General features: G+C 40.3%; 1 protein-coding gene across 2 annotated transcripts; it reads right to left on the minus strand.

The window, feature by feature from the left end:
* Positions 1-26216, minus strand: prkacaa (protein kinase, cAMP-dependent, catalytic, alpha, genome duplicate a). 2 transcript variants are annotated; one of them, XM_074656460.1, is made up of 10 exons: positions 25449-26216; positions 11296-11357; positions 10610-10738; positions 9370-9468; positions 9175-9257; positions 8963-9089; positions 8749-8844; positions 7851-7973; positions 5426-5590; positions 1-3192 (listed from the first exon to the last, which is right to left on the minus strand). In XM_074656460.1, the coding sequence occupies exons 1-10, from the start codon at positions 25492-25494 to the stop codon at positions 3067-3069; spliced, it is 1056 nt and encodes a 351-aa protein (XP_074512561.1). In that variant the 5' UTR covers positions 25495-26216; the 3' UTR covers positions 1-3066. The 2 variants fall into 2 exon arrangements, with proteins under 2 accessions (XP_074512561.1, XP_074512560.1); XM_074656459.1 differs by lacking the exon at positions 25449-26216 and adding an exon at positions 18540-18928.
* Positions 26217-27140: the final 924 nt, after the last annotated feature.

Below are 27140 nucleotides of genomic sequence, written 5' to 3' on the forward strand. Positions count from 1 at the left end.
TTAGTCTTAACAAGTAAAAGTTTATTGGAATGATACATTTTGCAAAATATTACTTTATGTATATTTTTTTAACATACTCATTGTGTTCTAAGGGTATCTGTCAAGTTCTCCAGAGGGTAAGATAGTTAAGACTGTCAAAGGCAAGGATATACAGTATTGTTTCCCAAAAGGTACAATAGACTACACAATCACTGTACCCAGGTCATGAGGAAAAGATTAATGTTCTGTTTTTGCTGTTTTTTTTGCTGTTTTTTTGAAAATACAATTAGAAAATATGAACGCAAAACATCTCAGATGTAAAAAGTGTTATGTTTGAATGAAGAGTGTGTGGAAACTTGATGAAGATAGAAGGCAAACACAGGAGAAAAAAAATTAGCACAGAGCAGTTGATAGTGTTCAGCTGATAGAAGAGAATTAAAAGACAAGAAGTTTTTGTGTGGGGGAAACAAAAAAATAATTTAAACAAAGCATCGTGATAGCCTCAGTGAAGTGGATCAAATGGCGTTGCCTTCCATCCACCAACTCTGATTTAGTCAGAACATAAAAAGATATTACATGTGCTCTCTTCAACGCATTACACCGTGTCCTACAAGTTTCAAATAATTAGCACAAATCAATTTAAATAGGAGATTTGAAAGGATGTGCTTCAGTGTTTGCAAAAAGACTGGACAAGGTGGTTGGTGCTCCACTGCATTGTTCAATGTGATGCTCAGACAAAATCAAAAACAGCGATGAGACTGTCGGCTGTGGAAACAATGACTTCTCAAAACATGTTTCAGGTTCCAGGAGACGTCTTGCCGTTGGGTTGCTTTACCACATGCAAGAAAAACCGAGCTCACCAGAGAAACATGTATTATAAAAAATACACATCATGTTTCCAGACAGCTTTTGAACCATCTCCATCAAGACAAGACATTCAAAAAAAAAGGTATCCTGTGTGTTTGATCTCAATCACATTAAGAGACAGCCAAAATAATTACTCAAGCCTACTGAAATCAGTTGAAAAACATTCTCAAAAATGTCATGTTACAAGACTTTATGACAAATTGATGCACATCTAACAATTCACAGAAGCTTTTCAGTGAGATGGACAGAGTCTAGCACCTAGGGCCTATGGAGGGTGGGGTTGGGGGTTGGGGGGTGGGGGGTGGGGAGCGAACATCCTTCATCAAACCAAGTGTTCAGTCAACAAACCAGCAATAAGATTTGGTCTGCGATTGTCTTGCATCCACAGAAATAAACTTGGCAAAAGGGGACAGCTTTAGGAGAGCTTCCTTAGTTTAATTTGTTACATAGAAAGCTGGAAACAAAACACTCCAATCTCAACAGTCCCAAAAATTTGGTTGGACTGCAAATCTATCTGAAGGTGTTACATGTACGGTATATACAAGAGAAAAAGGGGGGAAGGGAAAAAAAAAAACAATTATCAAGGTGAGAAGCACAAAGTTCAGTGACAATTATCAGCAAACTTTTGCCCTACAACTGAATAATGAACAAAGCCCAGAAGAACTTTCTGACACACTGAACTGGGTCTTGTTCCAGCGTCATAATTGAGCAGCCGAGAGTCCATTTTTAATAGTTAAGCATGTTATCCACGATCTCCGGTACCTCAGCACAAATAAAGCATAATGATGCTCTGCCATCTCTCTTTAAAAGTGATATTGTACAAAAATAACATGCACATTTTGTTGAAACGTTTTGCTACTTTTTTGCGTATTAAAATCCACCACCGTCATAGTTACATACAGAAAACTTTGCAATGTTCTCAGTTTGCAAATTTGGCAGAATTTATATATTTGTTTATTTATGAAATCTTAATTTCAGTTTCACAGCTATGAGACAATGTTGAAAAAGATGGATTATATATATATATATATATATACATATATATATACATACATATATATATATATATATATATATATACATATATATATATATACATACATATATATACATACAGTATATGTATATACAGTATGTATATATATATATATATAATCTCAATATACATGTATAAATGTACTATGAATTAAATAAACAATAGTCAGGAGTGTGACCACAATGTTAGTTGCTGCTAAATCACAGCTTTTTAACCCACCCTTGAGCACTAAATAACACACAAGCACAGAGATCGACATAAAAAGGACAAAATGATCACCAATAGGATTCTTAAAATGCTCTAATAAATTCAGCTAAGAGAAAGACAGACTTAAATGCAAACCTCATTGTTTACCATTTCTCACAGGTCCCCCAGAAGGAGTAAGAAGACCTCGATGAAGTTTACGGCGATAAATCATTTCCACTCTGATCAAAGAGGTCACCACTGCGAGCAGTGAGCGCGTCATCTACCCAATAATCATGCCACATTTAGCAGACAAAAGGCAGGTGCAGAGAGTTTTGTCAAGCTTTAAACCAAACGGGGCACAAGGGCTGCTGCCGCCATAGCCAAAGCTCTGCACCAATGCTTTCCACACAGTTTTCCAACCAGTTGGCATTATGATAGGCACATCTGTTGGACTTGGTATTGCTTGGACAGATTCAGGATGGAGAGATGGATGGGGGGTGGGGGGGAACCAGGGTGACAAGATACAACAATCACTCTTTGAGAAGCTTGTAGAGAGGGCCCATTCAAAAAAAAAAAAAAAAAAAAAGGGAGCCTAGCAGATTCGGTACCTTAACAGAAAATCAATGCCTCAACCTGCAAAGACTGAAACATGTCATTACACCATCAGAAAGATACGAGTATAGCTGGACAGCCACAACCTATGTCTGATCTCCTCCAGCCCCTGTCACAACACAAGAGGGATAAATAAAATGAATAGGTAACAGTTGAGAAACAATCAGAAAAGGCAACACTGCTGGTTCTGTTGGATCTTTCTTCACTTTGCCTACCTTTCGATTAGGGAAGGGGGAGGGGGTAGCGGGGGACGGGGGGGGGGTTACATTGTTGTCGTCATTACAAATAAGCAAGTTAGCAGTCCACCCTAGCGCCTCCTTCCTTCCTTTTGACCCCCTTTTACTTTCTAAATCTCTCTCTCTGTCTCCGCTACTCGTGGTTGGGATCTAGAACTCAGCAAACTCCTTTGCACACTTCTCTGTGAAGGAGACTCTGATTTCCTCTTCCTCGTAGTCGTCAAAGTTGCTCGTGTCACCGGGGCCTTTGCACTTAGGAATAAAGGGAGCTTCCACCTGGAACACACAGGGCAATCAAATCATCACAATGATGCAGCGTCGTCTAATAGAGAGAGAACCAAAGCCATAAACTACTGGAGGACATTTGAATAGGTCCCGGGAGATAAAGAAGACAATTAAAAATAGATTTATATTCATTTATAGTTGTACATAGGAACTGATTAAGATGGGAGTAAAATGTATTATGCAATCAACAAATCATGCTTCAAGACACATTGCAGGACTAATTTTGTGATAATGCGTTTCCCCGAAGCAGACTCATCTATTTCTAATTCAGCTGGTAATTTCCTAGATTTCCCAGAATTAATTGCAACAACCGCATGAAAAAATATGAACTTGCTGGATTCATTTGTATTATGTGCAGACAGAGAAAGTAATATTTATACGGAAACTAAGAGTTTTTTTCTGTTGAAATAAATCAAGACAAAAATAATGAAATTTATGATGGCGTGTTAGAGCCATTGCAGGTATATATAAAAAAAAATAATTATGGAGCCGGGGAAGGGGGGTAATATTCAGAGAAAAAAACTCAACATTTTAAAAGAATTTTAACTTCTATAAGATTAATACTAGGGCTGTCAATTGATTAAAATATTCAATCGAGATTAATCACATGATTGTCCATAGTTAATTGCAATTAATCACACATTTCTTTATCTGTTAAAAATGTACCTTAAAAGGGAGATTTGTCAGGTATTTAATACTCTAATCAACATGGGAGTGGGCAAATGTGCTTGCTTTATGCAAATGTATATATATATTTATTATTGGAAATCAATTAACAACACAAAACAATGACAGATATTGTCCAGAAACCCTCACAGGTACTGCATTTAGTATAACAAATATGCTCACATCATAACATAGCAAACTGCAGCTCAACAGGCAACAACAGCTGTCAGTGTGTCAGTGTGCTGACTTGACTATGACTTGCCCCAAACTGCATATGATTATCATAAAGTGGGTATGTCTGTAAAGGGGAGACTCGTGGGTAACCATAGAACCCATTTTCATTCACATATCTTGAGGTCAGAGGTCAAGGGACCCTTTTGAAATTGGCCATGACATTTTTTCCTCACCAAAATGTAGTGCAAGTTTGGAGCATTATTGAGGCTCCTTCACAACAAGCTAGTATGACATGTATTTCATAGGATACCAGTATTTTCACTCTAGCTTTAACGCTGAGCCCGCTACAACCTCCGAAAGATCGATTGCATTAATGCGTTAAAGAAATTAGTGGCATTAAAACAAAGTTGCGTTAACACGTTAATATTGCGTTAACTTTGACAGCCCTAATTAGTACTTATGTTCATCAAAGAACACATTAAGAAGAAAACATGTATATGTATCTTTCAGGACCTTTGCTTGCTCAGTTTTCCGATTTTTCTTCTCTTAAATATCTGACTTTGTAATCTATCAAAATGGTGAGTTTTTTTCTCATGAATTTGCCACTTTTATCTCAGAGAATATCCACGTTCTTTTCTCGTAAATGTATTACTTTAATCTTGGAAATTCTGAGTTGTTTTTTTAAGGGAATATTAACCCCTCCCCTGGCTCCATATTTTATTTATGTATTTTTTTTGACCTACAATGGCCCTTATACGCAGTTGTCGAAATGTGCGTATTTTAAATCACGCTATCATAGTGTTTATTCTGTTTATAGTGTTTATAGTCTGTCTTTTTATCAACATTTAACCTTTGTTTGCTCACTGTCAGCGCTCATTACACGCCTGACTGCTCTGGTAGGGGGTTCCCTCTCCAAGGTTAGGAAGAGGTCATTTAAACATGTTCCTTATTTAGTCTTTTGTGAACTATGTGAAACCCTTTGACAACTGTCAAAAACCAAAACAATATGGTTCCGTTTGTCTACATATTGTAAATGTCAAATGGAGAAGGACTTGGTTCTACTTCCGGTATGTTGCAGTGCTGCTCTAATCCTACTGAACCCACCAGCTTTCATGTTAAGAAAAAAAACTGGGACACATGTTTGTGTGTTTGTCATTCTCCCATTAGTCTCCGATGTAATATCATCTGTGCAGAGGAAGCACAGATGGTGTGAAATTACCCGCATCCACAGATGTAGACTAAAGACACTTCCACTGACCAAAGGCTCATTAAAGCCATCTTCTCTGTCAGCATCACTTTTCTTCTGCTCTTCCTGTTTCAAAAATGTGAGGGGAGCTCCATTTGTACACATTACTACTGTATAAAGGGAGGCTGGCCCGCTCACCTTCCTCTGGTAGATGGCGATCCAATCGGTGGTGGCGAACCACTTGTGGCCCTTGATATCGTTGACTCCGTTCCTGAGGTTGCCAAAGCGCTTGGTCAGGTCCACCTGCAGCAAATTTCTCAACAGGTCCTTCAGGTCTGAGCTGAAGTGGGAGGGAAAGCGAACCTGCAAACAGTGAAAGCAGCGTGAGTGTGTGTTCTCCAGCGTTTTTTAAATACACTGCAGGACTCTGGCCTACAGCTGTATGTTAGTGCAAGCTATGAATGGTGTGTAGTGCTATGACTGGTACGATCTAAAATGACATTAGGGCTGCAAAATTAATCAATTTTATCAAAACTGCAATATGGCCTATTGCAATTTTCAAATCACAGGACGAGGAGGAAATCGCAATATTTATTAAAGGTGAATGTGTCAAAATACCATTTTAAATTAAATATTGAGATGTCCTAGCCTTCACATCATATTCTACAGACTTTAGAAAACATCTTTGTTTGATACAGATCCCTGCAAAAATCATACCATAATCATTTTAAGGTTTTTCAATGAAAATGAGAATAATGATGTAAACATTCCCTCTAATATCACAAATCACATCCCGATATCAGTCAAAATAATTGCAATTAGATATTTTTCAGAAATCGTGCAGCCCTAAATGACATTGCACCCACAAATGTTGAATTTAGATGTGATTCGCCTGGTTGAGGTACGTCTGCTTGTTTGCACTACTCCACTTTCTTTTGACCCATCTGATGCATTCGCCATTTTTATCCACAGGGTCGTTTTTTTGCTTCTCTCACCACCGTCGGGTTACGACCATGAACAAAAGCCAGAGATGACGACCATTTGGGAGATGCTAAAACTGGCCTAACCGGCCAAACGTTAACTATGATGCCATGTTCAAAGTCACTGGGGGCCCGTGTTGTTAGTGTAGTTGCAATGCTCTGATGAACACGTACTGATGCTAGGAACACCATCTGTCTGATTTATACACATTTTGGTCACTTGACGAATGAGTTGCTGGAATGTACAATCTGAATGACATTGGTGTACGTACCTAATAAACTGTGAAACAAATCTGTGTTAATATGCTGTTGTACATGTGCTGTGGATCACCAGGACACATGCTAAAAGTCAGCAGTTATTTATATACCAATGTCCCCTGAGACAAACTTACACAGGAGGTAAAATAAAAGCTTCTTCATCAGAAATGCACAGAACTTTATGGTACCATGTTGTGTATCCTTACCGGAAATTGTGTCTTCCAAAAATAAAACGTAATTACAAAGAACACGCCAAAAGTAACATTAAAGATTTAAAAAAAAGAAAGTTAAGTGCAAGATTTATTAAGAAAAAGTGAGGTATTTTTCGGTCCTATAAATTAAGAGAAATATAATGCACACATAATTTCACCAAAGGACTGTATTTCAATGCAAGGGGAAGAGCAACCGATGACATAAGAGTAGTAAATTTGTTTCCCCCTCTCTATTGGTGAAGCAATAGCCCACTAGTCTATAAATGAAGTGATTTCAAGGTTAAAGGCATTTGAGAATGTTATTTATAACCAAAAAAGATGCTGTTTCTTCAGGAGAATCCACTTAAAACAGGAAGAAAAAGATCCATTTTAAACTTTACTTTTACCACAATCCTCTTCATATAATTAAGAGTGATGTTCTGTGACAATACCATCACTGATAAATTGTTTTCAATACAGAGGAAAACAGCACTGGTATGAATTTTAAGGACTTTTAAAATGCATTTTAGTTTTCAAACTAGAGGTCGCAAGAGAATATCCTGAAGTGTGATTTGGTGGATTCCATTATTGGGAAATTTTGTATTTATTTGCAATGGGTGATGTGCTGTTTTGTAGATTACAGTATGACCGGCGAGGATTACTTCTGTTCCGCGTCTCGTTGTTAAATGCCACTCTTACAAACTATTAATGTTGGTGCATATTCCCGGGTTGAGGAGGAACCTTATGTGTGTGATTTCATTTCATGAATGGATGGTTACGTAGCTGGATTATTTGGAAGAGAGAATGCCAAATTGGTACAGTAAACAAGTAAAATTAACACTGAATGATTTCATTTCCTCCATTTCTGCCTGTCTTGTGTCGTGGACAAAGAGCTGATAATATTGTGTTATATATTCGAGATATAACTTTTTTCTCCCCCTCTACTTTGACTTTATATTTGGAGCTTCCATGCAAAACGGTGATGTATGTGTCCATGCGTGACTGGTGGCGGCTGTGCCCAGTTCCAGTAACGATAGTTTGTAAAACGTCCTATCGGCGCGATTACTCGGCCTACCTCTATTGCAAACCACCACCTCTGTTGAGCAACGATGTAGAATTGTGCACCGTGTTGTGCTGGGACAATCGAACTACAATAAAAAAGGGATTATTTAGGAAGGCTTTCTCTAAACTCACCTTCCCTGATACAATCTTCTCGTAAATCTGAATAGGCTGGTCAGCAAAGAAGGGGGGGTAACCAGCAGCCATCTCATATATCAGCACTCCCAGAGCCCACCAGTCCACTGCTTTATTGTAACCCTGGAAAACACAGGAAATAAAGGGCAGTCAGATATGAACACAAACAAAAACTGGAGAGCAGCATTTATGCTTTGTTCCTTTACAGTTTCTTTGTGAACTTCACAATAGTTGTGAAGAGCAAAATAAGCATAGGTAGCAAGAGTAAACTCCTCCGTATTATGTCCATCATCTCCCTCAAAGCCGAAAAACCGTGCTTTCAAACGTCTGCTCCGTAGGGCTGATAATGCCGCTGGACACGCCGCTCGCAAATCGCTCGAATAATAGCTTGCCACCTGCGCATGCAGGCAGTAGTAGCATTAAAAAATATGCAGAATTTAACTGCACAACAGCTGCTAGCATGGACAACAACGTCAGCAACGCCTGTAATTCGTTATCCGTGTTGAATTAACCACTGGTAGTTGCACGGTAATCACGGCTGATGTAGTTTGTTTTCTTTGGGAAAAGTGTCACGTGATGGGGCGTGACGATTCAGGGAAGGACACGTTGTGACTGATAAGACCCAATCAAGAAGCGAACGCGGGTCTCCGTTTCTCCCCGTCCAGACTAAAACGCAACCCCGGAGTTTTCCAACTAAAACAGCATCAGCAATTTCAGGCGTCGATGTTTTAGAGGTTCTAAAACGCCGGAGTAGTGTGGGCATAAGTAGTAGTAGGCATAAACGGAGTAGTAGTAGGCATAAACGTATCAAAAGTTATGCGTTTTAAAACGAAAAGGTATTAGTGTGGATGTAGTCTAAGAGAAGTGCCGTTCACTATTGTCTGAGCTGAGCACTTACCTTACTGAGGATGATCTCTGGTGCAAGGTACTCTGGGGTCCCGCAAAGCGTCCAGGTTCGGCCCTTCACCCTTTTCGCGAATCCAAAATCTGTTACCTGGGGAGCAGAGTGCACAGCTCTGAGCACTGACCACACACACACTTGCAAGAGCACAGAGAGACCAATCAAGCATAATTAATGTTGATGACTAATGAAACAAACATGCGATCCGTACCTGTATGTAACCTTGCTGGTCGATGAGCAGGTTCTCCGGCTTAAGATCTCGGTAGATGAGATCCAGCGAGTGAAGGTATTCAAAGGTCAGTACAATCTGCGCTGCGTAGAACCGGGCGTGTGGTTCACTGCAAAACACACAATCAAGCACAATGTTTACAGTCAACCAGTGGAGCACGGAAATATTTAGAAGTTACCTAAAAGTCAACTCACCTGAATCTACCGATTCTCCTTAAATGGGAGAACATTTCGCCGCCGGGTACATACTCCATTATCATATACAGATTACTGTAGTCCTGTAGAGAGAGGAGCAAAGTCTTACTTTGACAAGCAAAACACACACAAACACACATACACACACAAAAACTAGGTGAAAATGCTGAGAAGATAACCAGATTTAATGCATACCTTAAAAGAGTGCTCCAGTCGCACCAGAAAGGGAAAGCTGACAGCTTGCAGGATACGTTTCTCGTTCAGTGTGTGTTCTATCTGCTTCAGCTTCACTACCTACGAGGGATCAGGATCGAGGTTCATTTCAGGGTGTCATCATACATCATCATTATAGTCACAAAAAAAAGGATAATTTAAAAGGATAATTTATCGTCTTTCAACTGAATATCACATATCGAGATATCATGATACACAATTACGTCGTCTAACTTGATAATAATATTCACGTACAAACTAAAATTTCTCAAATCTGATCAAAGTCAGTTAAATCAAACTATTGTCTATCTGATTACTCTGTATTTGTTTGGATGCATGTAAACATAGTCAGTGTATACAGTAGCCGGAAACATTTAATAATTTATTCTCTATAGTTTTACTTGAAACCGTTATGTAAATACTACAAGTATTTAGTATTACTAATACTAGTATTTAATTCACACAGGAGTATACAAACAGGCTTTACCATGTGTTTTTTCATATAGACTATTTATTTATTGAACTACCAGAAAACATGCTATATCATGATATATATCTTTATCAAGATATGAAATAACCTATGTCATGATAGAAGATTTGGTCCATATCGCCCAGCACCAATTGTGCCAATAGTCTTATGTTGTTATGTCTTAGTATTCAAACTAGCATTTGAACATTAATTCCACCGTCCCCACGCAAGATTTCATCTTACATGATCTGATCTGTGAAGCCAGAAACTCTTTCAGCGGTAATTCACTGAAAGAGTAGGTTCATAGCACTGTAGGACATTTGAACCTTTACAACAAAGTGATCTTTATGCCATTCTAAGATCAGAAGATGCACTTATAGCGCTATAAATAAGACTGGTATTCACAGTGGCTTCTCCGTGGAGCTGCTAACCAGCTGGGTTTGATAACTGTGACTTTACACTGGTGATGACTTACAATCTATAAGATCAGAAGGTTCAAGAAATGTACAATGTTTCTACAAACGTCTGACTATAAAGTCTCCACTTTGTGTTCAACTCCAGGCTGTATACTTGTTAGTACGTATGGGTAATTGTTGGCTCTTTGGTTTAAAGTTTAAATTGCACAGTGCTCATATAAACACACATTATTACTAATACAATTTCTACAAAAAGAACAATAAATACAAGCTGGAGTACTTCACATTATTTACAATGTAGTATTTCTCTTGAAGGTCATGCCTAGAGGTTCTGTACCTTCTGTTTGTCAAGTATTTTCATGGCAAAATGCTGTCCCGTCTCTTTGTGTTTAACCAGCATGACTCGGCCAAACGAACCAGTTCCTAAGGTCTTCAAACGCTCAAAGTGGTCCAATGCCGCAGTTTGCTGAGGGGCAGAAGAGGGCGTCAGTTAGAGGAAAGGGTACATAACAAGTTGCCAGCAACATACCATGAAAGGCCAAATTTCAGTTCACTGTTTTTCCCTAAATAATACCTCCACTAAAATGTATTGTCATGTCAATAACAAGTATTTATAAAATAATGTTTGTTGTTTTAATGTGAATTAGACATGTTGTCCTTTTATTTATTGTGTCTAATTTAGAGGTGTTCTCATGCTAAAAATATATATATACATATATTTCACATTAGTCCAGCAGAGGGTGCACTGCCCCTCTGAAACAGAAAGGACTTAAATTGCTCATGGGCGGGACTATTTCCACGAGTCCAAGAGTGAAAAAGTACAGTATGTGAAAAAAAAAGAGGTCAAGTTGATTTATTATAAGATACATTATCACACTAAAGTGTCTCAACACACACACACAAATAAAAACTAGCGAAAGTACACTAACACTGCCAAATAATATGAATGACAGAATAATAAAACAGTTAAAAATAATGCTGATTAAACAGAAAAAGACAAGTAATTCTCTTTCACTCTCTCACCTGTGCTGGGTTCTCCCATTTCTTCAGGAAATCTTCTTTGGCTTTGGCAAGAAACTCCTTCACTGTAATTAGGAACAAAGTGCACATTCATTAGAGCGAGTTCATCTGTTTTCATGAGTCCAGACTTATAGGATTTTGTATAATAGGTCACCACACCTAATCACCAAGACCCAGAGAGAGACCACAAAGCTGTTGTTTTACAATAAAATGTGGGAGGCCTCTTTGAGATATTCCAGCAACTGAGCAGGATGCACGTTAAATATGTCTGTTGTGTACGTGAACATAAATACTGTCAGCGTGATCAGCTGATGACAGTCTGCTCAGCTTGGACTCACTACTTTCTTTGATGTTGAAAGTGCACAAGATAGGTTTGATAGAAATGTTTAAGAAAGCATATAACTCAAATACTGTTAGTAGAATCATTTCATGTATGTATAAAGGGCTATTAAATCTTAAAATAAACTCAACATTGTATATTAAAACAAAATGGGGAAGGAAGTAGAGATAACAATATATATGAACTTGTGTAATGCTCACAAAATATGAGGGAGTTTAGTTGGAAAAGCCTGATAAGGTGTTTTATTACATCCTCTCGGAAATCCCACTACGATGGTAACTCCCCAGCTTGCTGGAGGAAATTGTGGAAATCTAAATGCGCATCATTGCCATGTTTCTAGGATTGTCCCGTAATTCAAGATTTACATAATACCTTACAAGATATTTTCAGATGTCATGTACCCCTGGAGAGGAAGACCTTATTTTTTGGACTCATACCTCAAGAATGGCTGAAAAGAGACAAATATTTATTAAATATATTGCTGTTAGCTGGTAAAAAGGCTCTTACGAGGAAATGTTTATCACAGGAGAGTCCAACTCTAAATACACAGATGAACATTACAATGGACATTTACAAAATGGAGAGGATAACAGCATATGTTACCATAAACTGGTATTATTTGTGTCATGCTGGGAAAACTGGGTTAACTATGTAACACCCAACAGGCCAGATTTTATTTTTGCAAAGATCACTCCCTATTTGTTCATCGTTTTTTCATAATTTGGGGTTTCTATGTATAACAAATCTTAAAATACGGCATTTCTGACAGACATTGGTGGATGATGTATGTATGCAGGGTCTGTAACTCTTTTCTTGAAAGTATGTTTGTTGCTAAGTGTCAATAAAAATATATATATAAAAAAAATAAAAAAAAGTGCACAAGATAAATAATAAGTTAGCACCTTGCAGAATTTGTGAATTAAACTAATGCTAACATTGATCTAAACAGGCACCAGTTTACCCCATAGAGTAAAGCAGGCCTATCTAATCTGTCCCTTTAACAACCTCAAACCAGCCCTTTGATTATTTATATAAATGAAAAAAGTCTTAAATAATAATTTCTTCCAGTAAGAGAGCTTATTCCCGTTCATCAACGTCACCACTCAAGCTATTGACGCAGTTAGGTACTGTTAAAAGCAATATCAGTGTGTTTTTATTTAAACAACCTTCTGTTTATCTCTCTTGTCTTATGAAAACTCTGCCATATCACATGAGCGTATGCTCTTAGTTTGTCAAGTTAGTCTTTGACAGTGAATAATGATAATGAGTCTTCTTGATATTTGCATAACCGATGGGTGTTTATGGGATGCGTGGTTGTCAAGTAACAGTTAACTGTGTCTCTGTTTTTTTACTATGTCTAAAATGATTGATAGATACCTACAAATCGTGTATATTACATTACTGTAATTATTTCATGTAATATGCTGCCTGGAGAATGAGACTTTTCATTCTCCTTCACACCTTAATTTTTTATATGTGTGAATAAACAAACAAACAAACATAGCATAACGTTTCTGGGTGTTAACATTGTTTGATTATTAGAAAATCATCATTTTATAAGTAGGCTAATTAGCCCATTCATTAGTTATGTCTTGTTAAGCACAGAAATACTTATTATGTTAAAAACTTTTAACCCAGGTAATTTAGGGAAGTCAAACTGAACAAAAATATGTTAAATGCATCATTTGCTTTATTAAAACAATAATTTACTAAGATTAAAAATGTGTATCGTTTTCACATTTAAATTCCTAGCTTTGAAGATCAGATAGGAAATGGAAATGTCCAGCCTCTTGGCACTACAATGTTTTTCACATCTAAAAAAGTAATTGAACAGGCCTGGAGTAGAACAAATCACTACCAATTGATTTAAAGTAAGTATAAAAATAAATACAAAAAAAGTATTGATTAGTTTCTAGGTGTTACTATGCCGCACCTAAATCATCACTGGCGCAGATAATTGCTTTTAAATGCCACATAATAACGATGATTAGTGATCACTTTCATAAAAATAAAGGTGTGACAAGCTATTAGGGGTTAAATACACCTGTATGTGCAGCCGCTGGTGAGTCAATTTCCTTGTAAACACTATAATGAATAAAGACAAAAGGACAATCCAAGCCAACTCATGACAAGTTCAACGGAAGTAAAACGGCAGCTGGCGGTACCACGGTTTTACACTCTGCGGCTCGCGTTACCGCAGTTTCACAAGCGTGTCAGAGAACTACGGTGGCCTTCAGGTAACGTAAAAACGCGAATGTCTCTCTCTCTCTCTAGAGCCAGTGTTTGGTTTGTCCGTTCTGGGCTACTGTAGAAAAATGGCGGAGCAACATGGCGGACTCCGTGAAGAGGGCCCGCTCTATGTAGGTATGAAGGGCTCATTCTAAGGTAGTGAAAACACAACGATTCTTAGTTTCAGGTGATCATACACTAATGAAAACATAATTCTGAATATCATATTCCATTTCTGCAAATAGATCCCCAAAAATGTTACAGACTGCTCCTTTAAGTATGACTGCTGCAAATCTTTCTAGTGCAGGACAGGTACTAGTAATGGAGGACGCCACCATGAGGTCTATAACAACGCTGAAGAAGCTGCAGGGCTCCCTGGCTGAGATGCTGAGACATTATGCGTACAACAACAGTTAACCGGGTGCTTCACGAGTCACAGCTTTATGGGAGAGTGGCAAAGAGAAAGACATGCGCGTGACATTTCAGCTAGTGTTTGCCAGAAGGCATGTGGGAGACTCTGAAACAAAGTGGAAAAAGGTTCTAATTAAACTAAATTTGGCCTTTTTAAACCATCACACTAAATGTTATGTTCAGCAAGCCAAACACTGGACATCACCTCGTCATCCCCAATATGATTTATGGTGTTGCCACTGCATCGTGATGTGCTTCTCTGCAGCAGGACCCGGAAGGCTTGTGAAAATACAGGGTAAAATGAATGCAGCAAAATACACAGAAATCCTTCTGGAGACGAAAGGCCTGTTCTACAGCAAGACAACAACCGCAAACATAAAGCCAAAGCTATACAGGAATGACTACAACTAGGGATGCACAATATGGATTTTTTTCAGCCGATATGATAATTACCTTCTTCTCATGGCCAAAAGATAACAGATAACTTCACATTTTTGTATATTAAAAAGAAGTTCATAACCTGTAGTCTATGCACGCCTGAGGGTAAGAAAGGTGTAGTGAGCAAAGATGGATGCCATAGCTCTGACCAATCCAAATCTAACTGACATCACTACTGTTATCACAACAAAAACAAGTTCAGACTCTTCAAATGCTCATTTAGTTTTTAAAGCACATTGCAATCATGTTGTTATCATCGTGTTGTCAACATCCACACCGGCAACGACATGTTAAACCTGTGCTTGTTAAAGGCCCTGACACACCAAGCCGACGTTCGGCCGTCGGACAGTTTGAGCCCGTCGGTGAGCGTCTGTCGGCCTTGTTTTTTCGGTGTTTACGCGCACCAGCGGCTCTAGTCTGCCCGTGTTGGGAGTTTGTTTTGACCGATTTAGCATGTTGAATCGGCGGCGCCTCCCGTCGGTGAAAGAAATCACTGATTGGCTGTTCAGCTTAAACGAATCAGTGCACGAGAAGAGAAACGGAAGTGAGCAGACCAAGCAAACCAACGAGTAAAGTCAAGAGGAAAAACACATAGGGCTTTTCTCATTTTCATCTGATCATTCCAGTACATGGATATTTTCATAACGACATAGCCATCTGGAATGAAGCTAAGTGGTGAGTGAGAGTGGTGAGAAAATGATCGACAGACGCCTCTTTATTTCATGTACGTATCATAACAGCGGCTTGTATATCCGCAGTCCTCGGTCTACCGGTTTCCTTTTTTGAATGACGAATACAGACTACCGCCCCCTGCTGGTGTGGAGGGTTATTTCTTCTCACACAGGTGCAGAACGTACGTGGTAGTTGGCTGTCGGCTGCAGTCTTTGCGGTGTGCTCGGGTGCAACTTGTCAGCCAAAACAAAGCCGACGTGAGGCGACGCAACAGGCGGCCTCCGTTGCCGCTAGTTCTCTGATGTGGGGTTGGTGTTTTAATTGGAGCTTAAGTCAATGAAAGCAATTTGGCTTCATATTATCAGCAGATAATTTATCGGCTATAATTTCATTATCGGAATAATACATGATAATAATAAATTTCCCATTATCAACCAATAATTTATCGGGCCCGATATATATATATTGTGCATCCTAACTAAAAAAGGCCAAGAGTTGCCGAGCCAGAGTCAAAACCTCAATCTTATCTAGAGTTTGAGACAGGACTTTGACATTGCTGTTCAATCATGGTGCCCATACATACAGACACAACCTGAGCACTTTTGCAAAGAACACCTTAGAAGTGCTGGAGGCAGCCGCTGCCCCGCACCACAAAACCCATTCTCCTGCATTATGGTAGAAAAACGATTAGTGGATAGACAGAAAAATAAATCGCTTACTATTTTGACAATCAATCAATCAATCATTCAAGTAATTATTCATATAAAAATGCCAGAAAATGTTGTTTACAGCCTCTCATATATGGAAATTTCCTGCCTTTTCTCTTTAATATCATGTTAAACTGAATATCTTTGGGTTTTGGACAAAATAAGACATTTAAAAGACATCACCTTGGACTTTGAGAAACTGGCATGGACACTTTATAGATTAATATAGAAAATAATCAGCAGATTAAACGATAATGAAAATAATCATAATAATGGCCAAAGTCGGATTTGCACACTGAGTGACCTCTTTCTGAGATATTCCAAGTTCAATTAGAAAAACAATATGTTTATGTTGAGTACATTTTTTTTTTTTTTACCCATCTTCATCTCTCTTTTCTACAGAAGTTGACCCCTAGACATACAGTAAGTCAGGGATTCTCCACTTAATGAATGCACTGTTGTGGAATAATAAATTGAATGCTAAGTCGGGATGTCACAAGAACTGATACTTTGGTAGCAAGTCGATGCTTAAAATTTAGAAAACGTGACGGTACTTGTTTTACCAGAGGTACCGGGGTTCAGGGCTTGAGACTAATGCTGTCCCGGGGGTAATAGAAAATGTCCCTAATAACACTACATTGTGAACAACAAATCTGTGTTGAAATCGGCAGGATGAGAGCTAGTTAACGTTAGCTGTTAGCAGCCGGTGAGCAGCAGCATAGATAAATAATGGAGCAAACAGCTAACACACAGAGGCTGCATTGAGATCCGTTCAAGCTATTTTCAGTAAAAATGAGTATCAGGCAACGGTAAATTATAACATTATCATGATGTGTTCAAATGTGGTCTTGAAAATGTAGTTTCTGGCAAGAAACCTGTGGTGGATCATCAGGTATTAATAATGAATTCGCAAAAAACTGTACGCAAACAGTAAAGGAATGCCTGAAGCACATGGGATTTACTGGTTTTTTTTTTTACTGTGGTATCGAATTGGGTATCGACAATCGTGTAGCTTCCCTGGTATTGGTGTCAACCACTAAATTTCTGGTATCAACAGGGCAGTTTAACATGGGGCTGCAATGCCAATAGAAGAAACCTACACTCGGTTACTGTGAACACAGTTTATGACGTGGCAAAGCAAAATTCACATGCAACACTTTGCATACACGCCACTGTAGACCAACAGACAGAGTTTGACAGCTTGGCACATATACTGTCATATGCAGCCATTCATTTTTCTTGCCCTTATCTTTATGGGGATAATCACAGTGCTCTGTGGGAACATGTTGATAACCACTGCTTCCTCATTCCTCTTATGTGTACTAGTTTTGAGCACACTCGAGGGGAGAGATTTCTACTGTTAGCATGGGACACAAGATGGTCGAGGTTGTAACTGCACATCTACGGTCGACATAAGGACAATTATTTTATTCTCTTTAATTACTACAGTTAATATAAAGCAAGAGTATAAACAAATCTCATGCTTCAAATGATATGTTTAACATTTTGGACACAATATTTCATAAATATAGGACTTCAAGTGTTCAAAGGAGAAAAGATGGATAATTACATCCAGGGTTGGAAATTAGCACCAGCCACCAGCTAGATTTTACTAAATTTGGTAAAATATGCAAGTGGCTGCTGCTAGATTTCCAACCCTGATTACACCAATACGAAAATATATTATTTATACTAATCTTTGAAGAGCTAAAAAACATAACCCATGTTAAACTATTCAGGGTCATGTGGAAGGTCCATCTGCCGAGGTAATCAATGCAAAACAAAAGCCAAGGTCACAGTTTAAATACAGTAAGCCAGTCAAGCTGTCAATAGTGAAAGTGCATAGTAATGTAATCACCAACTAATGGGCTTTTAGATATGTTTAAAATTAGAAAACTGAGATAAATATTATGAAAACGTCCCAAATAGCAACCATCTACTTAGGAATTTCTCATGAAAAACGTGTGTGCATGTCTCACACACACATACACACACTTGAAAACTACACAAAGGCTTAATCCTCATCTAGCTTAATGTGATTTCCTGCAAATTCTCCAAAGACCAGCAGCTCCAACAATAGGATGGGAGAAAGCCAGTGAGAACGGCAAAGACCAAAGTTCGCGTAAACATGTCGAGAGCGCCGTTGCTCCCACAGAGCGCTGGAAGCAGACTGGTCAACAAGGGGAGAAAACATTTCCCGCGAAAGTTGCTCAACTCCCACTTCCAGGCAGAAAAGAGACACAAATGGGGCCATTACTGTCATAACTCAGAGCTGCTCGGAAGAAAGACGTGGGTGCTGCTGCAAAAGTAGCTGGGAGCTAAACGGTCATATCAACAGCTGTCTGTGAGGAGTCTCTATTTCCGTTACATTTAGGAGGCTTGGCTGCCATAACTACCATGCTAATTGTAGGTGATCAAGTCTCAACACCTCAAACCCCCAAATTCCTTACCATCTGGGAGGACTATGGGTACCTCTGGTGCTGCAGCATCTGCCGAGCGCAATTCACTTGAGCGCGAGGATGACTCCCGCTTTCCTGCATGCCTTCTGGAGCTCTTCCTGTCACACATTAGTCCTGCAAAGTCTCCCCTGATCTTCTTCCTTGGCCTCTTCCTGGGAGTCACTGATTCATGACCTATCCCCCCCCTCTGAGAGCGCCGTGGTCAGATCAGCAGCCCCGCTCATCCACAGAAACCGCTCAAGTGTCCTTGCCAGCGGGGGGGTCTTTCCTGTGACTTTGCTTTGCTGGGGACCAAGTTCATAAAGTAGCATCCACATCCAGTGTGCAGACCAGCACTGCTCTGTTACACTCACACAGATCAATTGGACCCTTGCTTTGGTTTGTATCAATATTTATTCTGTACACAAAGTACTCTCTGCCGATCCCTCCCATGTCAAACACACACAAACACACACACAGAGGCTATATATTGATCTAAACAGGGGCATGATCACCAGGGGGAGGGGCGTAAAACACTAGCTGGTATATTTATCCAACCCAGAGAGGAAGTCCGACAGAAAACTAGGCCTAAGTGAAGACCCCTGAGATGAACTAGACACATCTAGACTCTAGAAACTTTCCCCCTAATTAGCAGAGATGTCACATGTGCAAAAACTCTCATGGATGTTTTCAAAAACATAAAAGCAGACACAAATCGGGAACGCACAAACCACAGCGAAACTTTTTCTCCCCAACCCAAATGCACCAGAGAGTCTATGTAGTGCTAGTGTTGAATCGATTCTCCAAAAAAAATCAACCGTGCATCTTTCCCCTGGGCCTCACTGGCCCACTCTGACGCAGGAGCAGAGGGGTTATATTAGGGCGAGCTGACCGACTTTTAACTGTGAAGCGCGCCAAATCAGCTCCCAGAATACACCAGGCCTTGTTCAGATAGCATACATCCCCATGTGGTGCATAAGGAATCAGTCAAACGGGGCAAACAGGGCTGCATGTAAACTAGGAAGGTGTTTCCATGTGTGTAAAAGTCAATTACAGTCAACAGCTCAATACTGGCAATGGATACTTTACTGTGACTGGTGAGCAAGCGGGTACTGGCAAAACCACCAATGGGAAGCTACTTTACATACTACCGTAACAACTGAATTGGCAAGTTAAATTACTGACCAATCCAGGAGTAGAAGGGCTGAGCTCCATTCACCTTTATATGAAGGACAGGTAACGTGCATGCATCCATCTGTCTCAATTATTGTTGCATGTTATACCGATACTAGAAAGGTATTGCAATACCTTGCCGTTAAAAATACGATACCCCATTTTATTAGTACCGCTACTTTAAGAATGACCGTGTTTTAATACAAGCCATGGGTTGCGTCGATGTGCGACTGCGGTGCAGTGTGTGTGTGCAGCGCTCTGCTTTAGAGGACGCCATCAGGATCCCGCGGGAGTAGGCGGTCAAAAAATAACCTGTAGCGATAACCCGAAGGATGGATTCAACAAAAGTTGAAAAGAAGAAGATTAAAGCAGGTCATGAACCGCTGACTAGCTGCACAGTCTCACTCTGAGCTGGTGTCTCTATCAGCAGAACTCCCTTCAAAAAACCAAGGTAAATAACAGCGCAACTCTAATTACCAATCAAATGTACCGATTAAATTAGATTCACCATCTTTTCTGAATCCGTCCAAGCATCTCCTGTAATTCGGCAAACACATAATCTACCAAAGAGCATGTGTTAAAGTATTGTTTTGCTGTGTTTCTCAGTAACGTGAAGAAAAAAAACGCAGCAGCCTGCGGGGGAAAAGTAGAAACAAAATTATCTTTTGGAGAAACGCTGCAGTGGCCAGTCACGTAACCAGCGATTCAGTGCTGTTCAACCAAGCCATGAGGGAACAAAAGATGTTAATCGTCACAATTCGTGGGCCATTAAAGTGACTCGGCCAGACCTCCGCACAACCCTGCGGCGAATGGCTGCAACGCCTGATCTTGTGTGAATGCAGCCTAAGACAAAAACGCAGACAACTCCAAGACTGGACAACGCCGTGGTAGTGACCAGTCAATCACAAAGTAGCCATGCCCTAAAGTATAACCTGATTTATGGTCTATTTTACTCTAAGTGGGACCATAATTTACTAAATAAACATCATGCTATATTGAAGAAGACTTGAAACTAGCAATTGAGACCATAAACTCATGTTTACAATGCAAACTGAGGTAATAAATCAAGTGAGAAGTAGGATCATTTTCTCATAAACTTCTATACAATCAGACCTCTTTTTGCAACCAGAGGAGTCGCCCCCTGCTGGCTGTTAGAAAGATGCAAGTTTAAGGAACTTCTGCATTGGCTTCACTTTTCAGACCAGGAGGTAGCCCACTGGGTGGGAGGCTAAAAGCTAACCAGCTACATAAATAGAGGCTAGATAGATTAGGTATGGCTTGAGGGTGGTCTTCTGGGAGCCCTCCTTTCTGTTGACATTATAGTATGCTATAGCTTTAATTGTTGCAGAGAACAAGTGATTTCAGCCTGTAAATGTGACTACAGCTTTACAAGACCAACAGACAAGGATTACCACTACGTCTGTTGTTGCTGTGAGAATCCAAAAGGAAACTACTGTTTTATGATCACTGAACGCCACACTCAGTTTTGCTTTGCTTGCTTCTCACGATCGTTCCCTGGCCGTATGTCAACTTGCCAGTACAGTACTGTAAGCTTGTCTGAGGTGGCTGATTGGCGTTTCAACAGTAAGGTCCACTGGTAATCATATCGGGCTTATAACAAAGCCCCTTTAACTGGAGACAGGAAGTGATGAGCGATACAAACACAAACCTGCCCCTGTTACACAAACCAGCTGCGTGCAGAGCAGGGGCAGGACATGCACCACGCAGATATTTATAGATAGAGGGAGTTGCACTTTGACAGGGTGCCACCTCATTATATGAGGTTCAATTCAAAACACAAAAGATTCAATACAACAATCCTTTATGTCATAACGTGACACCACAGCATGTGGAGCTCAGATGTTTAAGAAGGGCGTGACATACAGGAAAATATTTCCAAGCTATCAAACAATCAGGCAGATTAAAAAGAGCCCTACCAGTGAGAAGGACAATGACACAAACAAAAAATAAAGTACATGTGTGTTTGGATAGGTTCATTATTACACTGCCTAACATGCTGTGCAGAATGGCGCCTGACAGACAGTAGCTGAAAAATGCCTTCCTTTGAACTGTAAGTGGAAAACAATAGGCAACAGAGCAAAGACAAACAACAGGCTGCTCTGTGTGTCTATTTGTCTACTAGATCACTCACACCAATGCCAATAGACACTCAACTCACCAGGTCACGATATGAATTCAGTAACAACCATTATCAAGAACAAAACAGCTTGATTATCTCCGTTAAATGTACGAGTTTGAGCTCAGCCTGTGACTGGCTAAGCTAGCGGCATCCCTAACCCATGCTCCTGTCCAGCTCCGGACTGAAAACTCACACCAGCAGCAAGCCTCTAGCTCCTCCTGTGGTTGGCCATGTCTGCCTTCTCCACTGACGGTGTCCCCTAGACAGGGCCCAGCTCGGTGAAACAGCCTTCCTGCCAGCCTGTGAATTACAGACATCTTACAAGGCAGGAGGAAGCCAGCTGATAGCCAGTGCAGAGTCTCAAAACTGCAGGATGTCCGGTAGGTTCTACCAAGTCCAGAATATCGTGATACCAACAACGTCTTAAGGGCCTTCAAGCTATCCTGGCTAGCTGTGTTTAGTTTGTAGAGCAGTGGAGGCGATGACCAACTGTGAAAAGCATGGGCTGGACCTTCCTCGCTCCTTCACTTCCTGCTGCAGTTCACAGAGTGCTTATCCGCCCTGCTTCCTCCTGTGGGCCAGAAATCAGCTTTGTATACTAGTGCAGTGGCTCTTCAGCCTGGAAACTACAGCGGAAAGAGACCCTTTACACCAGAACAAGTCCTCAGTCTCAACACTCTCAGAAAACAAGCTACCATGTTGTCCTTAATTTCTAGCTGCTCTGTGGAAAATTACGCTTCAGGGTGTGGACCCCTGGTCCGCACCTGTCTCTGGGGAACAGGGTGGACCCTCAGCGATCAGGGTGATAAGGACATGAAGCATGACATGTGAACAAACCTCCCACCAGCAGTACTTCTAACCTACTAATCCCCCAATTTACATGACTTCTTGAGCAAACAAACCTCTGTGCTATAACACCTGAAAGTCATGGGCCTTGTTACAGGGGTTATCAGTGATGGGTTAAGCGTGGTTTATGGTCACCGTAGTGAAAATAATGTCGCTTTCGCCTGGTGCGCGAAGGCTCCGCAAGTTGTCGCGGCGCTTGGTCGTGCACCTCTGAATTTTTATAACTACGCGCCCACTGCGCCTTTCATTTTAACATGGACGCCGTCGATTAACCGCCGACTGGCCTAGCCGGTTCAGCTCTACAGACATCTTTACAGCTGTTCATTGAGAGACCTCAGGGACAGTCACGTTAAATTAAATACTTGGAAAGAAATAGGCAACACGCTGGGGATAGAAGAGGCTTTTTGCTGCAGGCTGTGAAAGAATGAGTGATCGTTTTGTAAAAGCTTAAAAAAAAAGTCTCATGGAATAAGTGCCGACCTGGGGGAAAATAATTTTGACTTGGAGGTAAGCGACAGTAATAATTACAGTACACAAATGCAATGTTTGGCGGTACGTATGTGTTTACTACGGTTGCCAGGCATACTACTTTCCTTTCCAGTAACAACCGTTGACTTCTTGATTATCCATAGAATATTTCGTTTGTACGCCTCCTGGCGTTTTGGAACATATTGCAACAAACAACGCGCTGGGCATAAACGCCTCAGTGCATGCTTGTATCGCGTGTGCCATCTACGGAGGCCCGTCCCACGGTGTCTCGAGCGAGTATAAACAAAGCTTAAGACTCCCATAGCCAGACCTACCTCCACAGCGCTTTGTCAGCAATAAAGAAAGGTCTGGCTCTACATCATTCTAGTATAGGGGAAAAAAATGCTATGGCTGTTTTCTATGTCTTTAAACAGTCACAACCATCTTGGGCAGCACTAAACACAGGATGCAAACGGTGCCCTTGCAAAATAGATAGCAGAAGGGGAGGAGAATGCCGGTTGAAATAGGCGGCAAATGGCAGCCTTATACCCACAGTCTACATCCGACAAGTCAGACTAGTGATGGGTTAACATCACAGAGGGACTGGAGGCCATTCTTCACACATACTCTCTACCAGCAACAAGGAGCTGACACTCATTTTGCAGATACCTGTTCAGACTTTGCACACTCGAGCGTTATTTATGGTGTCATGGATAAAAACATAAAACGATGTCCTCCCAAACCTTCTCGAAGGCCAATGAGTGATCCTAACTGGGAATAGGAAACCAAAACACTTTGATCGAGTTTTATTAAGAAATAGGATTACCTTTACCCCAAATTTAGTGGTTAACCTCTGAGGATCACTGGAGATAAGTCTTTTATTTTGTTAGCTCATACAAATGTCCCCTTATTTTTTATGTCTTTATAACACTGATCTGATGTTTGAGAAGCTCAGCAACAAAATAAAAGTTGTGGGAAGCAACAGCCCGCAAAACAACTAGCATAAGCTTAGCATCTCTTCCTCTCTGTCTTGCACACATACACACAGTGACGCATACAAGTGCCCTTGTTCTAAATGCTGCTCATCACATGATGTTCAAGAGACTCCTCAACTCCCAAGTTTCTGCCTGGAGAGGATCACCCTCCTGCATCATATGACCCTGGTCCTGGTGGCTTTATCCCTCTCCGATAACAACCAACTCCCCTCTACTCACTTACTGTCATATGCAGCCTGTGGGACTAAATGTTCAGGTCCAACCCATCACTTACATAAACATCCTGAAATATGTGCACTCTTGCTTCTCTGCATTGCTTAAAACATACTTTTTTTTGTATGCACAGAAGAATATTTTGTCATTAAAAGTGCACAAGAAAATCTTCACACCAGGGTTTTAGGTTTACAGTGTCATTGCAACCTTTAACCTCTATGAGACAACATCTGAAAAACATGAACCACAAAGAAACTTATGACTGTTGTACAAGGCTGGTTGTTGTCATCCTCACTGGCTCCTCTGAATATAACCAAGGGGCTTTTAAATCACGAGCTTTTCCCACAAAATCAGCGGAGAGAATGAATAAGATCCTCTCTGCTGATCAGTTGAGAGATGGTGTCACACAGTATAACAGCTTGTTTTTGAGCTGTCTGTATGGATATGAATGGGGTATCTTTCATCGCTTAAAGTTGACAACCCAGGAAGAGTTCAGCATATTCTGCTCTTCTCTATATTAGAATAAGGTGTTGAAAGTAATATGGTGTTATTCAGTATAACAGCTTGTTTTTGAGCTGTCTGTGTGGATGTGAATGGGTATCTTTCATCGCTTAAAGTTGACAACCTAGGAAGAGTTCAGCATATTTTGCTCTTCTCTATATTAGAATAAGGTGTTGAAAGTAATATGGTGTTATTCAGTATAACAGCTTGTTTTTGAGCTGTCTGTGTGGATGTGAATGGGTATCTTTCATGTGAAGTTGACAACACCATGAAGAGTTCAGCATATTCTGCTCTTCTCCATATTAGAATAAAGTGTTGAAAGCTGTCTGTGTGGATGTGAATGGGTATCTTTCATCTAAAGTTGACAACCCAGGAAAGAGTTCAGCACATTCACTTCTCCATATTAGAATAAGGTGTTGAAAGTAATAGGGTTGTCAGTGTGGAGGGTCTCTGGGCCTTGATGTAGGTGATAAGTTGGTTATTGCAGTGCCATTATAGGGGGAAACAGGAAATAAGCAATACAAGCATGATATATAGCTGGCTGCTGCTGCTGCAGCTCCAGGGTAAATAAAAGGGGGGACTCACCGCTCTCCATCTCATTGCCCTTCTTTGCGGTGGGCGTGTTGCCCATGATGGCAGGCTGATGGTGATGGTGATGGTGGTGATGGTGGAGTCCCTGGTGCTCAGGCTTGAGTTTTTCCTTTTCTCCACAAGTCGTTGAGTGATGCTACACCACTAACTCAATGACGGTGACAGCTAGCTACTAGCTAACAGCTACCATTATTGACTATAGTGTAAATAAAGATATGTCCTCTCCTTTAGGGGAGTTCAGATAAACTCCCAACCAAAGCGAGTAGATATCCAAAGTCTGCACAGCTAACACTAACGGTTAGCTAGGGCTAAGCTAACTCTAGCTAGTAGGATGATAGCTTGGTAGTTTGTCAATTTCCAAGCAAATTAAGATGTTATTTAGTTGTCCTTTATTTCCAGAGACGTCTTGGTTTATCCAAAATCCAACTCCGGATCGTCGAAAGCTTGTTTTCCCGTCAAAGCGAGCAAAGCTAGCGTTAGCTTGTAGCGTCGTATCCTGGCCTGAACTAACCAGGTTGCTCTCTCTCTCTCTCTGTGTTTAGAGCAGCAGGCCTTTTTTTCAGCTGGACAAACCTTTTTCTTGGTTATTTCAAACGGATCTCCTCCTCCATTCGTCTCTAAAACCAAGCATCAAGTGCAGTGGTTTCCTGGGAGCCGACCATCTGATAGTCGATTCCTTAAGATCAACAGACCCCTTCCATTAATCTGCAGACCGCAAGGGGAAACTCCAGTCATCCATCCACCACCACGGGGTCCCGCCTCTGCTCTTCTCTGATTGGTTAATCACACAGCTGCCTACGCGTCAGAAGTCGCTACTCAAGCGCTGATTGGATAAGCACCAATACATCCAATCATTGCATTGATGCGATTGGTCTGTAAAATTATTAAGTCCCGCCTCCTGGACTTGCTAGTAGCCAATACGCCCATAAACTGTAATTTTTTGCTTTAAATTATCAGCTGTTTTTTGTATTTATCATACTGAGTTTTTCGTGCAGGATAACAAATCAAACGCTGTCGCATCTTGCAATCATAATCCTATTTTGCAGAGCAGTATTTTCCAGTTCTGTAGCCTTTAGCCACCCCTTTTTACCGGACTGATCTGTGATTGGGTGTGACGTTAACACAGGCTATTTTTAGTAAAATGTGAAAATATAAAGAGGATACTCACTGTGATATTTGTGTTACAGAGTTGGCACGCTGTTGTGTTTAACCTTAACATTAAAAAAGTTAAAGTAAAACTTGTTTGGGTACATTATTAACAAGAGTGAAAACATTGGTTTTCCAACATAGATGTATGCAAAGTGGGTTATATTCTGTTTAGGGCTGATTAAAATATTTAATCACAATTAATTCCATAGTTAATTGCGATTAATCACAAATTACTTTTTTTATCTGTTCAAAATGTACCTTAAAAGGAAGATTTGTCAGGTATTTAATACTCTTATCAACATGGGAATGGGCAAATATGCTTGCTTTATGCAAATGTATGTATATATTTATCATTTGAAATCAATTAACACAAAACAATGACAAATATTGTACAGAAACCCTCACAGGTTCCACATATAGCATAAAAACTATGCTCAAATCATAACATGGCAAACTGAAGCTCAACAGGCAATAACAGCTGTCAGTGTCAGTGTGTTGACTTGACTATGACTTGCTGCAAACTGCATGTGATTATCA

Source organism: Sebastes fasciatus, chromosome 13, assembly GCF_043250625.1.
Source record: "Sebastes fasciatus isolate fSebFas1 chromosome 13, fSebFas1.pri, whole genome shotgun sequence".
NCBI classification, from domain to species: Eukaryota; Metazoa; Chordata; class Actinopteri; order Perciformes; family Sebastidae; genus Sebastes; species Sebastes fasciatus.

Excerpts from the sequence above, each read along its gene's own strand:
- prkacaa (XM_074656459.1), bottom strand. The coding sequence starts at position 18,657 with ATGTGTGACAGGAAGAGCTCCAGAAGGCATGCAGGAAAGCGGGAGTCA. Across the intron at positions 9,469-10,609 it reads AAATACTTGACAAACAGAAG|GTAGTGAAGCTGAAGCAGAT; the intron begins GTACAGAACCTC and ends GATCCCTCGTAG. Across the intron at positions 9,090-9,174 it reads AGGAGAATCGGTAGATTCAG|TGAACCACACGCCCGGTTCT; the intron begins GTGAGTTGACTT and ends TGTGTTTTGCAG.